This window comes from Salvelinus namaycush, chromosome 42 (genome assembly GCF_016432855.1).
Source record: "Salvelinus namaycush isolate Seneca chromosome 42, SaNama_1.0, whole genome shotgun sequence".
Classification (NCBI taxonomy): Eukaryota; Metazoa; Chordata; class Actinopteri; order Salmoniformes; family Salmonidae; genus Salvelinus; species Salvelinus namaycush.
Window position 1 is genome coordinate 6,856,649 of NC_052348.1, and position 20,952 is coordinate 6,877,600.

At 41.2% G+C, this 20,952-nt stretch overlaps 1 protein-coding gene across 1 annotated transcript; it reads right to left on the reverse strand.

Annotated features, from left to right (window-relative positions):
• Window positions 1-211: 211 nt before the first annotated feature.
• On the reverse strand, window positions 212-20,903 carry stra6l (STRA6-like). The gene is made up of 18 exons (XM_038981283.1): window positions 20,767-20,903; window positions 20,531-20,603; window positions 18,250-18,350; window positions 15,555-15,685; window positions 14,659-14,779; window positions 13,289-13,334; window positions 10,820-10,945; window positions 8,945-9,018; window positions 8,444-8,555; window positions 8,163-8,316; window positions 7,607-7,682; window positions 7,383-7,464; window positions 7,228-7,276; window positions 5,783-5,900; window positions 5,358-5,477; window positions 2,391-2,554; window positions 1,434-1,592; window positions 212-864 (listed from the first exon to the last, which is right to left on the reverse strand). Exons 1-18 carry the CDS (start codon window positions 20,781-20,783, stop codon window positions 614-616), a joined length of 1,974 nt encoding a protein of 657 aa, XP_038837211.1. The 5' UTR covers window positions 20,784-20,903; the 3' UTR covers window positions 212-613.
• Window positions 20,904-20,952: the final 49 nt, after the last annotated feature.

Below are 20,952 nucleotides of genomic sequence, written 5' to 3' on the forward strand. Positions count from 1 at the left end.
TTGGGTGCCAAGAGTGTGCAAAGCTGTCATCAAGGCAAACGGTGGCTACTTTGAAGAATCTCACATCTAAAATATATTTTGATTTGTTTAACACTTTTTTGGTTAATACATGATTCCATATGTGTTATTTCATAGTTTTGATGTCTTCACTACTATTCTACAATGTAGAAAATAGTAAAAATAAAGAAAAACTCTTGAATGAGTAGGTGTGTCCAAACCTATGACTGGTACTGTATATTTTTTTATTATGATTTTTCAGGGAGTGCTGCAGCACCCTCAGCACCTCTACTTCCCGCGGCTATGTGGCCTACTAAAAACAAACAGACCATTATGAGGTAAAAAGCATAACTGTGTCCATTTGTCCTGTCATCTTTCACAGTAGGAGTAATTATGTAGGTATTTCCCGAATTTACAATACATTAATCATATTATTCATCACATACAATACAATACATTGTAAGAGCTTGGCCTACAGACGAATTGGCCTGTAGTATCAAATGTAGCACTCATGAGCCAAAACGTGTCCTCGAAATGTGTGTAGGTCTACTAAATGTTATATCATAGTATTGTACTACACTATTTCAGGCTGCGTGTGTATAAACCCTGAGCAGAATCAGTCAGTTAATGCCTGCCCATTGGTCATCGTCTGATCTGATGTAACTGTAGCGGCTGTGGCCGTCATCTCTGGTGCCTGTCCCATCTGTTCGATCTGAGAGGCCAGCAGCCAGGCTTGGACCACAGTATCCTGGTGGTCAGTGGGACTAGAGGAGGTCCTGTTCTTCCTCAGGAGGATCAGTCGTGGGTTCTTCATCAGGGTGTAGAGGAGCATCCATCTCCGCCTGGCCCGGCTTCCACGGGCTGAATCTACAACACAGTGGTATTAGAGAGAGACTGACATTATCTACAAAATATTTATTACGTGTCCTAGTGTTCCTATTTCAGGTCTCTAATGTCACTTGTGTGAGTTGTGGGGTGTCCAGGATCTGCTAATTTGCCTCTTTTGATCAAGTCTGTGTTGGGCTACTGAGGTTTGCAGTGGCGGAAAAAGTACATCATTGTAAAGATACCTTAGTAGAAAATTACTAAAGTAAAAGTGAAAGTCACCCAGTAAAATACTACTTGAGATAAAGTCTAAAAGTATTTGGTTTTAAATATACTTAAGTATCAAAAGTAAATGTAATTGCTAAAATATAAATAGTCAAGTAAAGTACAGATATCCCAAAAAACGACTTAAGTAGTACTTTAAAGTATTTTTATTGAAGTACTTTACACCACTGGAGGTTAGTATGATTTGTGCTCTCAGAACCTTCTAATCGCTATTTAGTCTAATACACACTCACATGATGAGAAACTTCAACCTAGAGTAAATTATATTTTAAACAGCCCATTATTTGATCTGCAGCTGTGTTCATGACATCTTGATGTTAACTGACCTGGCGAAGGTGTGTTGTTGAACGTGGAGTAGGATGCTGCCTCTGTGGTCCTCTGTTGTTTCGCCATGGTGTTGGACAGGAGAAGATGGCAGAAACACACCATGACAGGGTTGTTGTGGTAGTGGTCTGCAAAAATCATCCCGATCCAAGTGCTGTAACCTAAAATAGACAGTCAACGAGTTACATTCTATATGACATGTACTTTCCACACAATCTTTGTCCTACAAATCCTGTGAAATGCTGCCACCTTCTGTATACATCATATATTACAGGCCCTGCGATAGACTAGACCAGTGTTTCCCAACCTTGGTCCTGGGGCCACTCCCCTGGATGCACGTTTTGGTTTTTGCCCTAGCACTACACAGCTGATTCAAATATCCAACTCATCATCATGCTTTGATTATTTGAATCAGCTGTGTAGTGTTAGGGTAAAAAACTAAAGGTGAACTCAGAGGTGGTGTGGGGGGGGGGAGGACCGAGTTTGGGACTAGCGTCCTGTCCAAGGGGTGTACTTGTACACATCAAGCTGCCACACTCTACAGCAGTGGTAGGCAACCCTGGTCCTGGAGTGCTACAGGCACTTCATGATTTGGATTTAACCGACCTGGAAGACCAGGTGTGTTGAATTTAGGCAATCACTGAACTGATCAATTAGCTCAGTTGGTCAGGTGTGGTGCCTAGTTGGAACAGAATCCTGCAGGACTGAAGACATTCCAGGAACAGGGTTGCCTACCCCTGCTCTACAGAAAGGAGAGATAGGCTCCTGCTCCTATGAGTCGTTCTGGCTGGCTACGCACTTATATTACAGTCATTGAATCACCTGTTTGTGTATAGCTGCACCTGTATGAGTTTTCAACGGAAAAACTATGGGCTTTAGTTAGAGCCTTTAATTAGAGTTTTTCTTGGTCAGGTGGTCAGGGAAAACTCTCTGGGCCCTAACTAGGTCACTAAACTGACCAGGGTCCATGGACTCGTATCCCCTCGGCATGATGGTACGGTCGATGCGTGACACCAGCCAGGTGCCCACCACACAGCTGGTCAGCAGACGCAGGATGCAGTTACTCAGGCCCATCACAACGTTGTAGAAGAAGAAGAAGTAGTTGAAGTTGTGGAACGCCTTCCTAAAAGGGGAGATACCATAGAGTGCCATGTCAACGTACACTGAGTATACCAAACATTAGGAACACCTTCCCGATATTTCGCCCTCAGAACAACTTCAATTCGTTGGGCATGGACTCTACAAGGTGTCGAAAGTGTTCCACAGGGATGCTGGCCCATGTTGACTCCAATGCTTCCCACAGTTGTGTCAAGTTGGCTGGATGTCCTTTGGGTGTTGGACCATTCTTAATACACACAGGAAACTGTTGAGCGTGAATAACACAGCAGCGTTGCAGTTCTTGACACAAACCGGTGCGCCTGGCACCTACTATCATATCCCATTCAAAGGCACTTAAATCTTTTGTCTTGCCCATTCACCCTCTGAATGGCACACATACACAATCCATGTCTCAAGGCTTAAAATATTTTTTTAACCTGTCTCCTCCCCTTCATCTACACTGATTGAAGTGGATTTAACAAGTGACATCAATAAGGGATCATAGCTTTCACATGGATTCACCTGGCCAGTCTATGTCATGGAAAGAGCAGGTGTTCTTAATATTTTGTATACTCAGTGTATGTATTTCCTGATATGTATGCAGAACATGCACTGTCAAAGTGGGGTCACGGCATGTGTGTGTGTCTGTGTGTGTGTTTGTGTGTATTCTTGCGTGTTCTTGCGTGTGTTCTTGCGTGTGTGTGCAAACAGCTTGACTGCACATTGTCTTTGCCACACATTTATGCGTTATGAAGCTCAGCTAGCCCTGGTTTGGGTGAAATGCTGTGTGTCAACCCATAAAATCTCCTCCAGTCTGTGACCAGAGGCATGTAAGATTAACTTGTAAATACTGGTTGTGTTTAACGCTTCACATTAGCTTGTGGGCATTAGCGTTCAGGTGAGAACCACTATTATTAATCCCCAGCGTTAACCCTGGGTTAAGAAAAGCTTGCGTAACTAAGGTAAACTAAAATAAATTGCTCTGGGTAAAGAAAAATACTTGTGAAAAGATCTTATGATGTAAACCAGGAAATCCAATATTTGTCCCAATGTTGACCTGTGCAGTATGATATGTACAGTACAATGGAAGCTGCTGAGGGGAGGATGGCTCATAATAATGTCTGGAACTGAGCTAATGGAATGGCATCAAACACATAGAAAACATGTGTTTGATACCATTCCACTTATTCCGCTCCAGTCATTACCTCTTGTGGTACAGTACACACGTACAGTACCAGTTAAAAGTTTGGACACCTACTCATTCAAGGGTTTTTCTTTATTTTTACTATGTTCTACATTGTAGAATAATACTGAAGACATCAAAACTATGAAATTACACACATGGAATCATGTAGTAACCAAAACAAATCAAAATATATGTTATATTTGAGATTCTTCAAAGTAGCCACCCTTTGCCTTGATGACAGCTTTGCACACTCTTGGCAATCTCTCAGGTAGTCACCTGGAACTTATTTCAATTAACAGGTGTGCCTTGTTAAGTTAATTTGTGGAATTTCTTTACTTCTTAATGCGTTTGAGCCATATTATGGTAATAACAGCTCAAATAAGCAAAGAGAAATGACAGTCCATCATTACTTTAAGACATGAAGGTCAGTCAATGTGGAAAATTTCAAGAACTTTGAAAGTTTCTTCAAGTGCAGTCACAAAAACCATCAAGCGCTATGATAAAACTGGCTCTCATGAGGACCGCCACAAGAATGGAAGCTCATAGTTACCTCTGCTGAAGAGGATTAGTTCATTAGAGTTAACTGCACCTCAGATTGCAGCCCAAATAAATGCTTCACAGAGTTCAAGTAACAGACACATCTCAACATCAACTGTTCAGAGGAGACTGCGTGAATCAGGCTTTCATGGTCGAATTGCTGCAAAGAAACCACTACTAAAGGACACCAAAAGTAAGAAGAGACTTGCTTGGGCAAAGAAACACGAGCATTGGACATTAAACCGGTGAAAATCTGTCCTTTGGTCTAACGAGTCCAAATTTGAGATTTTTGGTTACAACCGCCGTGTGAGGTTTGATGGTGTGGGGGTGCTTTGCTGGTGACACTGTTGGTGATTTATTTAGAATTCAAGGCAGACTTAACCAGCATGGCTACCACAGCATTTTGCAGTGATACACCATCCCATCTGGTTTGCGGTTAGTAGGAATATCATTTGTTTTTCAACAGGACAATGATCCAACACACCTCCAGGCTGTGTAAGGGCTATTTGACCAAGGAGGAGAGTGATGGAGTGCTGCATCAGATGACCTGGCCTCCACAATCCCCCAACCTCAACCCAATTGAGATGGTTTGGGATGAGTTGGACCGCAGAGTCCAAGACTGTTGGAAAAGCATTCCAGGTGAAGCTGGTTGAGAGAATGCCAAGAGTGTGCAAAGCTGTCATCAAGGCAGAGGGTGGCTACTTTGAAGAATCTCAAATCTAAAATATGTTTTGATTTGTTTAACACTTTCGGTTAATACATGATTTCATACATGTTATTTCATAGTTTTGTGTCTTCACTATTATTCTACAATGTAGAAAATAGTCAAATTAAAGAAAAACCCTTGAAAGAGTAGGTGTGTCCAAACTTTTGACTGGTACTGTAAATGTGGTAAAATGTGTTTTATCATGCACCATGTCCTCCCTTGAAATCCTTTAATTAAGGAACTGTTAAGCATTCCTCTTTCTTTGTGTGAACGTTCCAAAGAAGCGCACTAACCATAGATTGTAACTGGGTAGAGTTGTGATGGGTGAATGACAGGTGACCAGTAGGCTAAGGTGAACGTTAGGTCAAGAGGTATGGCCTGTATTACATAATACCGCACCTGTTGTTGAGTGCCAGAGGTTTCTTCCTGTCTGACGGTGAGATCTTGTCCTGAAGGAAAAACACTTGGACCAGCACCACCTGTAGTATAACCAATCCTATAACGATACCTATGGTCAAACTGATAGAGAGAACGTTACTTCATACAGGATAAGAAAACTCACACTGCTTGGATATGCATACATACCAGGAAATATGTTACGTCGACGCTCAATGGGTAAAGAAATACCAGCGATCAGGGACATTTTTTCATATGAACTGAGCGGCTCCTTGAAAATGTTTTATTTCTGAATAGTTAGAGTTTAAAGCAGTGAAAGGGCCGGTTTCCCAAATCCAGATTAATGCTAATCCTGGACTCAAAAACACTTTCAATGGAGATTCTCTGTTAATCTGGGTCTGGGAAACTGTCCCATAGGGTACACTTACAGAATGGTTCCCATGTTGGTCAACATTTCCAACACTCGTCCATTTTGGATGGGGAGGACAACTCCGTAGGTAAAGAGCAACGCAAAGACGAACTGGACAAAGTGAACAATTAGAAAACCTGGAAGAAATTGGAGAACTTTCATATAGAATGCATTTATTTATCTTTTACCAATCCAATAAATAATTATTCACGGTCACCTCCAAAATGATTGGCACCCTTGATAAAGATGAACAAAAAAGACTGTAAATAATACAAATACTGCGCTATACTGTATCCCCCCCAAAAAGTGACAATTACATACTTTTATACTAATACAATTGCTCGGAGAAAGAGATTAAGCTTAAGAAGTTGTTTTTTTTATCTAAAAAAGACACCTGTCAATATTATTGGCAACCTTGAAGATTATTATAAATAAAATCAAACTAAATAAAATCTGCATTAACATTCTACTTTTTAAAAATGTATCTCAGTTTAAGGAACTGTATTATGGCCTTCCATGGCTTGCTGTTTCACTGGGGTATAAAAATGAGGTAACACACGTGCAAAATCCCTTTGTCATCCATCACCATGCGGAAAGGCAAATAACTCACAAATGAAAAGAGACAACTGGTTGTTGACTTTCATAAATTAGGCAATGGGTGCCAAAAAAACCCTGAAAAACCAAATATACCACTTACCACTATTAGGGCAACATATTACAAAGTTTAAAACCACTGGAACTGTGGTAAACTTGCCTGGTAGAGGACCCAAGTGTATCTTGTCCCCACACACAGTGAGGAAGATGGTTCGGATGGCATCAACAAATCTTGGGGTCACCAAGCCTCCAACTCAAAAGTTAGACGCCAACTCCATGCCAATAGGCTATTTTATTGAGAGCAAACAGCAAATGTAAACTCCTGGAGTTTGCTAAACGGCATTGGCACTTGGATTGGAACCGGGTGCAATGGCCATCACAGTCTCCGGACTTGAAACCCATTGAAAACCTGAGGTTTGAATTGAAGAGGGCAGTCCATAAGCGCAGACCAAAGGATATCAAGGAAGTAAAGAGTCTGTACGGAGGAATGGTCTAAGATCCCTACCAATGTATTTTTCAATCTCATTAAGCATTATAGGAGAAAGACTTAGTGCTGTTATCCTTGCTAGGAGAGGGCGCACAAAGCGTTGAAAACAGGAGTGTAAATCATTTTCACAGATATCTTTTTGAGATTTAATTTGATTACTTAACCAAAATGTTTTTCTCTGAGCAATTGTATTAGCATAAATTAGTATTTTGTTTATCATATAATATATCTCTGCATTTTTATTACTTCTTTGCTACAGTATTTTTTGCTCATCTTTATCAAGAGTGGCAATCATTTTGGAGGTGACTGTTTATGTCTCATCCTATATATCCCTTTATAAGTATGTATTGTATGGGCTGAAAGGAAGAGGAAAGTTGTCTTACCCCACAAAGTAAATGCTATTTGCCATCCGGAGTATCTTGTGATGGCAGCCTGTATGTAATGTTACAACATATGACTCTTAAATATTTGGACACTACAAATGACATTCCCAATCATTCTGTGGAACATTCTGGAATTGGAATGCGCTGCTACTCACCACACTGACTGCAGAATTGGGATTATGGAACTTCTCAGGAAGAAAGCCCTTCTCCCCAGCCCACAATCTCTTCAGATGTTTCCTGTGACAGGGCGAAAATTATAACAGCAATACTAACAGATACTGTTAATAATACTAACAGATCATACATCATTTACATAATCTATACTGTGTATATACAGTATATGGAATATTTTGGAATAACTGCATCAAACAGGACATACCGGTAACATGCTAACACATGGAATGTGTATGACACAGACGTTAGGCTGGCAAAGATGGTTGTGGCTAGCCAGGACTCTGGAAAATCAATCAAACAAACAAGCTAATACGTGAACTATGCAGACTGGTGAATGATAATGGTACAGATATTCGGGCAAACTCTGCACTCTTTGAAAAAAGAGTTCCAAAAGGGTTCCGAAAGGGTTCTTCGGCTGTCCCTTATGGAGCTGTTCCCTATGGAGCTGTCCCCTATGGAGCTGTCCCCATAGGGAGCTGTCCCCATAGGGAGCTGTCCCCATAGGGAGCTGTCCCCTATGGTTCCAGGTAGAACAATTTGGGTTCCATGTAGAACCCCCTGGAACCATGTAGAACCAGATAGAACCCTCTGGAACCATGTAGAACCAGAGAATTCTACATGGAACCCAAAAGGGTTCTTCAAAGGGTTCTCCTATTTGGACAGCCGGAGAACCGTTTTAGGTTCTAGATAGCACCTTTTTTCCTAAGAGTGTGGGTGCGGCAAGGATGCACACACACAATAGTGTAAACCATGCTCCTTACTTCTGGCAACGTTAGTGAATTCCTCAAATTGGGGGATCATGGCTACAAATATCTCTGTCTCATTGCAGGAAAAAGCCAGCTTCTTCAGTTGGTCTTTCAGAACATCCAATCTATCAAACGCATAGTCACTGAGACTATAGTCAGCCAAAGTCATCTGTGGAAGGACAGACGCACCCAAAGCACACAGTCAGAAGCACACAACAATATGTCAACTAAAATACATAAAATAAGTGTAAAATAACACATGAAAAACCTAATCCCTCCCATATAACAAGGCTAACCGTGTATAAGCCAATCAGGGATATGATGGATGTGCCGATCATTCTGTTAGGGAACTTGAAGTGGGGGTCCCAGTCATATACCCTCCTCTGGAACCAACTGGTCTCCAGTTTCCTATCAAAACGATTCCGGAATTTAACGAAACCATTCTTAACACTCCATGAAAAATCTTTAAGACACACAACCAGTTCATGCTGAATGCTTGCATGACCAACAATGAAATGTGAATGATTGTCACGTGTTGAACATAGTTGGCCTAATTTTGAAACCAGGCCAATGGTGGTGTATTTATCAATGGTGTGACAGGCTGTTACCAATGATTTACTTTTATATAACCACAGAATATATAATATTTATATGTATGGCTATGGCTGTAACCTGTGATGGTAATAACTGAAATTATGAACTAGCCCTACATAGGATGCCGTTAATGAATGAAGGGCTAATGCCCTACTGTATGTAGGGCTAATGATGAGCCAGTGTTTCTCCTACTGTTGTCCTACCGGTCAATAGGGCTCCTCCTCAACAACCTCTGTACATGCTTGGCCTGGTGACACTGGATTAGCTGCTCTTGGTCCTGAAAGAAGATTATTGTCAACAGACAAACTCATCATTCATTGGATGGTTGCTCCTCAAAGTTGGGCATGTCTAAAGACCTTTTGGAATGCTAAAGACCAGTAATGCTAACCTAGACCTCTCCCCTTGTAGTGTCGGCAATTTTTTTTGGCATGATCTGAAGTTCATTTTATATATGATAGAAGTCGGAAGTCTACATACACTTAGGTTGGAGTCATTAAAACTCATTTTTCAACCACTCCACACATTTCTTGTTAACAAACTATAGTTTTGGCTAGTCAGTTAGGACATCTTCTTTGTGCATGACATAAGTAATTTTTCCAACAATTGTTTACGGACAGATTATTTCACTGTATCACAATTCCAGTGGGTCAGAAGTTTACATACACTAAGATGACTGTGCCTTTAAATAGCTTGGAAAATTCCAGAAAATGATGTCATGGCGTTAAAAGCTTCTGATAGGCTAATTGACATCATTTGAGTCAATTGGAGGTGTACCTGTGGATGTATTTCAAGGCCAACCTTCAAACTCAGTTCCTCTTTGCTTGAAATCATGGAAAAATGAAAATAAATCAGCCAAGACCTCAGAAAAATAATTGTAGACCTCCACAAGTCTGGTTCATCCTAGGGAGCAATTTCTAAATGTCTGAAGGTACCACGTTCATCTGTACAGACAATAGTACGCAAGTATAAACACCATGGGACCACGCAGACGTCATACCGCTCAGGAAGGAGACGCGTTCTGTCTCCTAGAGATGAACGTACTTTGATGCAAAAAGTGCAAATCAATCCCAGAACAACAGCAAAGGACCTTGTGAAGATGCTGGAGGAAACAGGTACAAAAGTATCTATATCCACAGTAAAACGAGTCCTATATCAACATAACCTGAAAGGTCGCTCAACAAGGAAGAAGCCACTGCTCCAAAACGCCATAAAAAAGATAGACTACGGTTTGCAACTGCACATGGGGACAAAGATCGTACTTTTTGGAGAAATGTCCTCTGGTCTGATGAAACAAAAACAGAACTGTTTGGCCATAATGACCATCATTATGTTTGGAGGAAAAAGAGGGAGACTTGCAAGCCGAAGAACACCATCCCAACCGTGGAGCACGGGGTGGCAGCATCATGTTGTGGGCGTGCTTTGCTGCAGGAGGGACTGGTGCACTTCACAAAATAGTTGGCATCATGAGGCAGGAAAATTATGTGGATATATTGAAGCAACATCTCAAGACATCAGTCAGGAAGTTAAAGCTTGGTCGCAAATGGGTCTTCCAAATGGACAATGACCCCAAGTATACGTCCAAAGTTGTGGCAAAATGGCTTAAGGACAACAAAGTCAAGGTATTGGAGTGGCCATCACAAAGCCCTGACCTCAATCCTATAGAAAATTTGTTGGCAGAACTGAAAAGGCGTGTGCGAGCAAGGCCTACAAACCTGACTCAGTTACACCAGCTCTGTCAGGAGGAATGGGCCATAATTCACCCAACTTATTGTGGGAAGCTTGTGGAAGGCATTTCACATTCTTAAAATAAAGTGGTGATCCTAACTGACCTAAAACAGGGCATTTTTACTAGGATTAAATGTCAGCAATTGTGAAAACCTCATTTTAAATGTATTTGGCTAAGGTGTATGTAAACTTCCGACTTCAACTGTAAATCTCATTTGAATATGAGTCGTAAATAACACAAGTATGTATTTCATCATATCTGATATGTGCTATTGAGATTCATTTCCCCATTTCACTGACACAAATCCTCAAACGGATGTGGTAACAACTATTTCTCCAACTGAAATTCTCACCTCAGTTTCAAGCTGGAGTCGAATCCGAACAGCTTTGACCAGCATGTACGTGAACCGCCCCAGGAGGAAGACGAGAGACAAAATGGTCGGCCACTGGTAGACTAGCTTCTGGTGACTACCCAGTATCTACAGAGTACAAGTTCAAATTCACATGGCAGTCATAGACACAGAAATACATAGGCCACAGCTACTGTAAAGAGTGATGAATGACTTGGAAAATATGGTCAGGGATATAGCATTTGAATGTAGTAAGTGAGAGGAATAACTCATTTAGCATGTGTGAAAAAGATATATTATTGAATGCAATAACATCACATACTGTACTGGGAACTATATGTGAGATGAATGGCTTGGGAAATATGCTAAAGGTTATACAGTGTATAAGCATTTGAACGTAATGACAATGCTAATAAACGGATGTAAACCTGCTTTGTGAGTGGTATTAGCATCAACGACAGGTATTCAATGCCAATAAAGTTAGGATAAGACATATTTTGTCTGCTATTCAAACAGGCTTTTCTGTTTTTCTGTGCTATCATGCCAGGATGTCGGTAACACAAAATGGATTCAACACATTCTATCACACAATCATCATATTGGTAGTTTGTCACCCCTTCCCAGAAGAGTGCATATCCATTTTTATTTTCACCTTGATAAGTGCTACAGTCAGAGGCGACCCGTCATTCAAGGCAGGTGGGGTTTTGAGCCCCAGATTTTTTGTTGTTTTATTACAATTTATTTCTTTTTGGGGGGGGGGCTTGCCTGTTTGGCATGTTATTTTGGCATTAATACGTGTCACATATCAGTTTGCAAGCAATGTAAAAAATCTATATCACTGAGTTAATAAAGGTGCATACAAACATGGTCTCTTTTTTGTTGTCTTGAGTAAGGCAGCTCCAAAATGGAGGTGTTTCAGCCTAGCTCAGTGCTTTCTGTGGTGGGGCAAGCCAGCAGAAAATACGGAGCGTTGCGCAGTGATTGGCTCAGTGTTCTATCACTCATGGGTGACTTTACGTCACTGCCAAGAGTAAGAGGAGACATTGACAATTCTAGCCTTTCGGCTGCTGCCATAGAAGTGCCCATCCAAGAAGGCTCAAGGTCCTTGGCCACAGATAAAATGACGTCAAATCACGTTATATCTACCGTAGCTTTGATTGGACTGATCATGTCAACATCATACTTTCACAATCTTAGCTAGTAGTCATCATCATGAATCAAGTTGACAATCTACTGGCAAATCCTTTTTAATCCTTGTCATATGAAGAGAAATTATAGATAAAACGTATCGGTGCTCATCGGCCATTGAACATTACACAACAAGTTGGAAATCGCAAATTCAATGAGTGGTTTGGAAGGAATCAGTGACAGTGGCTGTGTGGTCCCAAATCTGGGATTAAGGGGCTCATTTCCAATTTTAAAATTATAAACATTCAACATTGGCCATGCTGTCAATGAAGCATGATTTGTGCCGCATTCAAAACAACTGTTAACTCGGAGGACCGCCGCGCCACCTTCCTGTTCAAGTGAGCCGAGCGCAACAATGTGAGTCTAAAAATGTATTGTATGCTGCTTCATAAATTATGTAATATGCCAGGGAGATATGTATACTGTAGCTAAAAAAGTAATACTAAGTGTATGTTGTGTAGTAAGATGGTAGTAGTCCATGTGCCTCACCCTAAAAATTTGGTATATTTACCCCTCTTAATTTTGTCTACTGTTCTGACTGTTCTACTGTAGCCTATAACCTGTTTTAGAGAAATGTAATCATTGAATATTGTAAGAGCTTTCATTGTCTGCTTATATGCCCACTTTATTTATCCTACGGTTATAACTTGGTGTACAGGGAGAACACTGTAAGAACGGCCCATGTTCTGAATTCTGTCGCTGTACATTTCAAAGTGCTAAACAAGTAGTTATAACGACTACGTCCGTCCTAGTTCGCTCATTAATGTCTTAATCGAAATTACGGATGGCCTTTTATCCGCTTGTCGTCCCCTTATGCCATAGCTTGTACATTTCAATTGTCATTAGAAACCACATTTGTTTAAGTAAGTCAGCCATATCAGCAATGTTTTTTTTAAAGGCAGTAAAGGAGGCTGAATAAACTGTTTCGCTGCCAGACAAGGCTCCGCTGATAGCCAGGTGTAGCAGTGGTAAGGTGTTGGGACTGCTGTACTGTATGTAGGCCCTAACAGTTTGTGGGCACCATTTGTCACCGTTATAGTGCAACTAATGTCTTGTTTAGTGTTGTGTTGTGTAGTGGCTTTGCTGGCATGCATCCCACTTTTTTTTTCTTTGCCCCACAAAGATTTACATGCTAAAATCCCCACTAGCTACAGTACTCTTGCTTGCAAGCAGTATATGTTGCTAAACCTCATTGCTATACCAGCCTGTTATACCACATTGTTTGAAGTATTCTGAATGGCGAGGGTAAACGACTATGTGTTGGCTTGTTGAGTACTCACCTACCTTACCAGTGGGACACATCACTGTATCCCACAGCGTGATGATTATCCTGCAAATAAAAACCAACCAGGCTGTTATAGGGAGTCCTTAGATCAATGCTACTTATTCAGTAAGCTGGGCAATTCCTGTAATGACTAAATCAAGCTGTCTACGGGTACAGTGCTGTGAAAAAGTATTTGCCCCCTTTTGGATTTTCCCTGTTATTGCATATTTTTTTCAACCAAAACCTAACATTAGATAAAAGGGAACCAAATAACAAAAAAATAAATACTTCTTTTATTTATATAAATAACAAAGTTATGCAACATCCAATGCCCCTGTGTAAAAAGTAATTGCCCCCTTACACTCAATAACTGGTTGTGCCACCTTTAGCTGCAATGACTGCAACCAAATGCTTCCTGTAGTTGTTGATCAGTCTCACACTGCTGTGGAGGAATTTTGGCCTACTTCAAAACGGCTTTTTTTTCCCAAAACTGTTTTTTTCAGCGACATTTGTGGGTTTTAAAGCACGAACTGCTCGTTTCAAGTCCTGCCACAACATCTCAATTGACTTTGACTTTCTGGACTTTGAATAGGCCATTCCAAAACTTCAAATTTGTTGCTTTTTTACCATTTTCATGTGGACTTGATTGTGTATTTTGGATCATTGTCTTGCTGCATGACCCAGCTGCACTTCAGCTTCAGCTCACAGACAGATAGCCTGACATTCTCCTGTAGAATTCTCTGATACAGAGCAGAATTCATGGTTCCTTCTATTAAGGTAAGTCATTCAGGTCCTGAGGCAGCAAAGCATCCCCAAACCAAATTGTAGATAAAGGGAACTACCACCACCATGCTGGACCGTTGGTATAAGGTTCTTACTGTGGAATGCAGTGTTTGGTTTTCACCAGGCATAATGGGACCCATGTCGTCCAACAAGTTATACTTTTGTTATACATTTGTCCATAGAACATTCTTCCCAGAATCTTGATGATCATCCAGGTGCTTACAGGCGCTTTTTGGTAAACTTCAGTAAACTTTTTGGATGAGATGGGTCCCATTATGTCTGGCAAAACCATACACTGCATTCCACAGTAAGAACCTTATACCAATGGTCAAGCATGGTGGTGGTAGTTCCCTTTATCTAAAATGTGGTTTTGGTTGAATATCTAATTACATGCAGCATAAAAAATATGCAAAAATATAGAAAACCAGAAAGGGGGCAAATACTTTTCACAGCACTGTAAGTCCCTATAGAGCCAGGAGATATTCGTCCTGACCATGTGCCCTGCCTGACCAGAAAAAACCCTGACCCTGACTTCAACCGGTCAGGTCTCAGGGTCGGTAAAAACTCCTGACCCTACGTCATGACATCACATCAAACGTGCACTCACCATGTCAAAGAGTAGAGAATTCCCAGAACAGCCCCAAACTCTCGGCAAGGGGTTGACAGACACGCAAAGAAAGGGAAATAGGCCAGGCCCACCTCGAGAGCACCCATAAGGTACACAAAAGCTGCAAAGACAAAGGCAAAGTTTTGCTTGTTTTGAGAGCAGTGCACATATCATTGTCACTAGGGCTATGTGGTCAGGAAAAACTCCCAGCCCTAACCATTATCAATGCTACAGTGCACAATACAGCAAACAGTGGCATTCATGAATCAATCAACTACTCTTCCTAGGTTCCTGCCTTTCTAAGGAGTTTTTCCCAGCCACCGTTGTCACGGATCCTTGTTCCAATGTCTGTTGGTCGTGTGAGGACCTGTGCTGTGTTGTTTTGGCTTTCGTGCCGCTTGCATTGTGCAGATGATTACGGGTCTCGACCCGTGTAGTATCATTGTGCGCTTGTGTATTTAATCAAGGTACTCCTCGCTTTTTTGTTTGGGTTTCAACCCTGTGTTTTGTATACGTGTTTGTTTGGTCTTCATCCCCGTGCATTTACATGGCACGCTGTAGTTTGGGTCAATAACAACCCTATTACGCATTCCTGCGCCTGTCTCCCGATCCTTTATACCGACGTGACAACCGTGCTCTTACATCTGCATTGCTTGCTGTTTGGGGTTTTAGGCTGGTTTTCTGTATAAGCACTTTGTGACATCTGCTGATGTAAAAAGGGCTTTATAAATACATTTGATTTGATACTAGGGAAATGAGAAACCCAGCAGGTACTGAGATCCCTCGGAGGCTCTAATGTTGCCTGACACTCCTGCTACACTGGTGTTACACTCACTAAACAACATTCTGACACACCCTGTTCAGTATTCCATTCACTCAGAAACATTTTGAATTACCTTTGGCCCAGGGTGGAACGTTGAAGGTCATGTAATTCTCTGAGAAAAGAAGCAAGACACTGGAGGATACAGCTCCGAAGGCAAACCCATAGGACCATCTGTTACTGAGGTTCTCCATGAGGTCCAGAGGCCTGAGAGGGAGGGGGTAGTAATAGGAGTATGTTTGTATCTATGAAGAGTGTTCAAATCTTCTTTCACACCCTATCCCTCATGTAGTGCAGTATTTAGGGCCAGAGCCACACATCCTACTCCCCATAAAGTGTAGTACTTTTGATCAGAGCACATACCCTACCCCATGTAGGGTGCATTTTTGCATGTGAGCTCTCACATTTTTTTAACATGTTTTTTTACAATAACATAGTTTGGGAGTTAGAGAAACTTGGATTTTTCGCTACCCTCCACAGCATAACCTTTACTCCAGATCAAAACTCCAAGCCTACAACCTAATTTTGGACAGACCAGATACAACTTCAATTAGCACTGAGGCGTGAAGTGAAAGGTGTCGACGCCTCTGAGCCCAACACATGGCAGGAGACTCACAGGCTACCCCTCCCAAATCCAGAGGCCTTGAAGCACCCTCCTGCTATTCAGAGACCATCAACTGGCATTTTCTACAAGAAACCTGCCTCCAGAAATAAAGCTTCTACCAAGTGGGTGTGACACCTACTCCAGCTGCCTGCTGCACTGCTGCTTGGATTCCACCTGGCGATCTGTTCACCATCTGCCCTGGCTTGTCTCCCCCTGTCTGGTACAGGTACCCCCACCACACTCCCCCCTCTCTACCGAGCTTTCGCTCGCCTCCAACACTCACGCACTGTTGGGCAAGTGACTCTGAACTTACAATGGCTAGCCCCAAGTAGTTTTTTTTTTTTTCTTGTGCATTTTGCTATTTGCCTCATGACTCCTGCATGCTTTGTTGACTATGAACTTTCTTGTTTACCGTACCGTGGGACAGACTATGTTTGCTCCCACATTCGGACTCTGACTCTATTGGTTACACAGACTTTTGGCCCCCCATCCTATTCTAACCACCTCTCGCCTGTTTTGTTTCATGTTCCCTGATGAAATTGCTGTATAATATGATCCTGTTGCCATCTGATGCACATTCAAATGTCATAAATCAACACTTTAGAGCTCTCCCTGTCCTCTGCCGTGCCTTGATTGTATTACTGTTGATATCTGGAAAGCTTTCTTAGTGTCCAATGAGCTTTCTCTGCCCTTCACCTTGTTCTGAACACCTCCAAAACAAAAGTAATGTGGTTTAGTAAGAAGAATGAATACCTCTCTCCTCACAGGTGTGATTACTACCTCTGGGGATTTAGAGCTTGAGGTAGTTACCTCATACAAGTCCTTGTGAGTATGGCTAGATGGTACACTGTCCTTCTCTCAGCACATATCAAAGCTGCAGGCTAAAGTTAAATCTAGACTTGGTTTCCTCTATCGTAATCGCTCCTCTTTCACCCCAGCTGCACAACTAACCCTGATTCAGTTGACCATCCTACCCATGCTAGATTATGGAGACGTAATTTATAGATCGGCAGGAAAGGGTGCTCTCGAGCAGCTAGATGTTCTTTACCATTCGGCCATCAGATTAGCCACCAAAGCTCCTTATAGGACACATCACTGCACTCTATACTCCTCTGTATACTGGTTATCTCTGTATACCTGTCACAAGACCCACTGGTTGATGCTTATTTATAAAACCCTCTTAGGCCTCATTCCCTCCTATCTGAGATATCTACTGCAGACCTCATCCTCCACATATAACACCCGTTCTGCCAGTCACATTCTGTTAAAGGTCCACAAAGCACACACATCCCTGGGTCGCTCGTCTTTTCAGTTCGCTGCAGCTAGCGGCTGGAACGAGCTGCAACAAATACTCAAACTGGAGTTTTATCTCAATCTCTTCATTCAAAGACTCAATCATGGACACTCTTACTGACAGTTGTGGCTGCTTTGCGTGATGTATTGCTGTCTCTACCTTCTTGCCCTTTGCGCTGTTGTCTGTGCCCAACAATGTTTGTACCCTGTTTTGTGCTGCTACCATGTTGTGCTGCTGCCATGTTGTGTTGCTACTATGCTGTGTTGTCATGTGTTGCTGCCATGCTGTGTTGTTGTCTTAGGTCTCGCTTTATGAGTGCTGTGTTGTCTCTCTTGTCGTGATGTGTGTTTTGTCCTATATTTTTATTTATTTAATTTATTTGTATTTTTAATCCCAGCCCCCATCCCCGCCGGAGGCCTTTTGCCTTTTTGGTAAGCCATCATTGTAAATAAGAATTTGTTCTTAACTGGCTTGCCTAGTTAAATGCACTATATAGAAAGCATTAAAGATGTAGGATCCTAATTTGATCACCCTTTTGTTGCTGAGAATGTTCCTGCACAGCAGGAAATGCAAACTTGTAGAGTTTTCAAAGTTTAAAAAGGCTTCTTAAGTTGGTCATTTCCACTTTAAAATGTCAGACTTAATTTGCCCTAATGAAAAATGGATCAACCCCGACAAAAGCATAATAATTCACATTTCCTGTTGCTGCAGGATTATTTGTCTGCTGTAGCAAACTGGCTCAAATTAAGATCCTACATTTGTATATTGGAAATAGGATGTGATTTGAGATGAAAACCAGTGTGTGTCTGTCTCTATCTTTAAGGGTCAGTATGGGTTGACTGGTAAAGGGTCAGGGGTTACAGTGTGACTCACACAACAATGCCAAAGCGGTTGTTGAGAAAGGGGAGCTTCTCATCAATGGGCAGGTGTCTGGATCTCCTCTGCAGGGCCGACAGCACAACCACGATGACGAACTATGTAGAATATACAAAAGAGAGCAAAGACTAGGGTTGCAAAATTCCAGAAACTTTCAATAAATTCACTGGTTTTTTCCCGAAATCCTGGTTGGAGGATTCCCGGAATCAGAAGGGAATAAGCAGGATTTCTGGGAAACCAAGGAATTTATTATTTAAATATAATTTATATTTCCTTTGAGGGCTTTTGTTCTGTACAGGCTTCCTTCTTCTCACTCTGTCATTTAGGTTAGTATCGTGGACTAACTACAATGCTGTTTATCCATCCTCAGTTTTCTCCTATCACAGCCATTAACCTCTGTAACTATTTTAAAGTCACCATTGGCCTCATGGTGAAATCCCTGAGCGGTTTCCTTCCTTTCAGGCAACTGAGTTGAGAAGGACATCTGTATCTTTGTAGTGACTGGGTTTATTGATACACCATCCAAAGTGTAATTAATAACTTCACCATGCTCAAAGGGATATTCAATGTCTGCATTTTTTCTACCAATAGGTGCCCTTGGAAAAAATTGGAAAAAATAATCTGTGTTTGATATTCACTGCTCGACTGAGGGATCTTACAGATAGATGTATGTTTGACTACCTCATCTCTGTACCCCATTCAAAAATCATGTTAAACACTATTATTGCGCACAGAGCGAATCCATGCAACTTATTATGTGACTTGTTAAGCACATTTTTACTCCTAAACTTATTTAGGCTTGCCATAACAAAGGGATTGAACACTTTAATTTGTAAAAAATTCTAAAAACATCATTCGCTTTGACATTATGGTGTATTGTGTGTAGGCCAGTGACACAAAACCTCAATTTAATCCATTTTAAATTCAGGCTGTAACACAGCAAAATATGGAAAAAGTCAAGGGGTGTGAATACTTTCTGAAGGCACTGTTGAATACATGATAATTTGTCAGAAAAATAGTATTGTCTTATTACATAAGTATGTCTGTAGCAAAAAAACACTGTTGAACAGAATATATCTTATGTTGATGTACTACACTATCTAGAACCTAAAGAAGCTATCTAGAACCTAAAAGGGTTCTTCAGCTGTCCCCATAGGAGAAACCTTTGAAGAACTCTTTTTGATTCCAGGATGACCCCTTTAGGGTTCCATGTAGGACCCTTTCCACAGAGGGTTCTACATGGAACCCAAAAGGGTTCTACGTGGAACCAAAAAAGGTTCTCCCTGGAACCAAACAGGGTTCTCCTATGGGGACAGTCGAATGTAGTGTTACTGGCATCAGTGGATGTTGGTAACACTTTACTTGACACCTAGTGTCATAACACGTTATGATACGGCCATAACCATGTCATAATGTCATAATAGCTGACATAACCTGTCATAATATGGTCATAACACACAACACATATATGTAGACCTGATGTGACATAGATTGCGTTATTTTATGGCTGGTTATGACACCTACAAAAGATTGTGAAAACCAACAAAACTTACCACACAACGCAAAACATTCCATTACACCATAGCCTACTTGTCAAAAGTATTTATATGTAATATAACATTTTCTGAAATTGACCATACTGAATTATCATTGTAATTGTGCACACATTGATGTCAGACATGCACCTACCCCAATGCTCTGTTGACTGGGATGAATGCAGGAGCAGATTTCAGGAGCAGGAAAAGACCCCCTCTTTTTGACTGATGACTGACATAAGGGCATGTACGTGACAGACCTATCTGGCTTACATCATTATGATCATACTGGTCATAATGCTTCTTGACAGTGTCATAAAGTGTATTTTCTTAGTCCAAGTAAAGTGACACAGGATGGTCATAATGCTTCTTGACAGTGTCATAAAGTGTGAAAACATGACTTTAAAGAATTCATTACAACAACAAAGGATTTAAGAAACAAACTTTCAAAAGGAAACTTCTTGGCAGGGAAAAAACACATTTGAATAAATGTGGGTTTTGACACTCATGTGTAGGTGTCACAATCAGCCATAAAATAACGCAATATATGTCACAACAGGTGTAAATATATGGGTCATGACAGTGTTATGATCATATTATGACAGGTTATGGCAAGTTATGGCAGCGGTTATAACATATAATGACATGTTTATAACTGTATCATAACGTGTTATGACGCTAGGTGTCAAGTAAAGTGTTACCTGGATGTTAATGTACTGTATGGGGACACAGAGACCCCTTACCGATGGAATGAGAGAATAGTGCAAGAAGAGGTCCATGGATACACCACTGTCACAGGTCTGGTTAGGAGAGCCCCTTCAAGACAAAAATTAATAAACAATTAAAAAAGGGAAGTGGACTTTCAGACTGAATAATACATTTCCGCCATGAACAAATTAGTAAGATGTACATATTTACAGTTATCAAGCATCCCTTTAGAACTGATACAGTAGTTAGACAAAATTTGAGTTGCACTCACATGTTGCCTCTTATCATGATGAAACTACTTTCAACGAGCAAGGGAGTAACATAAAAGATAGTTCTTAAAAGCGACAACAGAAAGTACTCTCTACTGATAGCTCTCAAAGCCCCGTTTCCTAGTTGCGGTCATGTGACGTACCTTTGACCCCAAACTTCACAAGTGGCACCTTGTCCTCCCTTACTG

What these genes read in the sequence shown, in the direction of transcription:
- stra6l (XM_038981283.1), bottom strand. An exon ending in CCAATTCTGCAGTCAGTGTG is followed by an intron (nt 7,277 to 7,382) that starts GTGAGTAGCAGC and finishes CATTACATACAG; the next exon opens with GCTGCCATCACAAGATACTC. An exon ending in AATAGCATTTACTTTGTGGG is followed by an intron (nt 5,901 to 7,227) that starts GTAAGACAACTT and finishes AATTTCTTCCAG; the next exon opens with GTTTTCTAATTGTTCACTTT.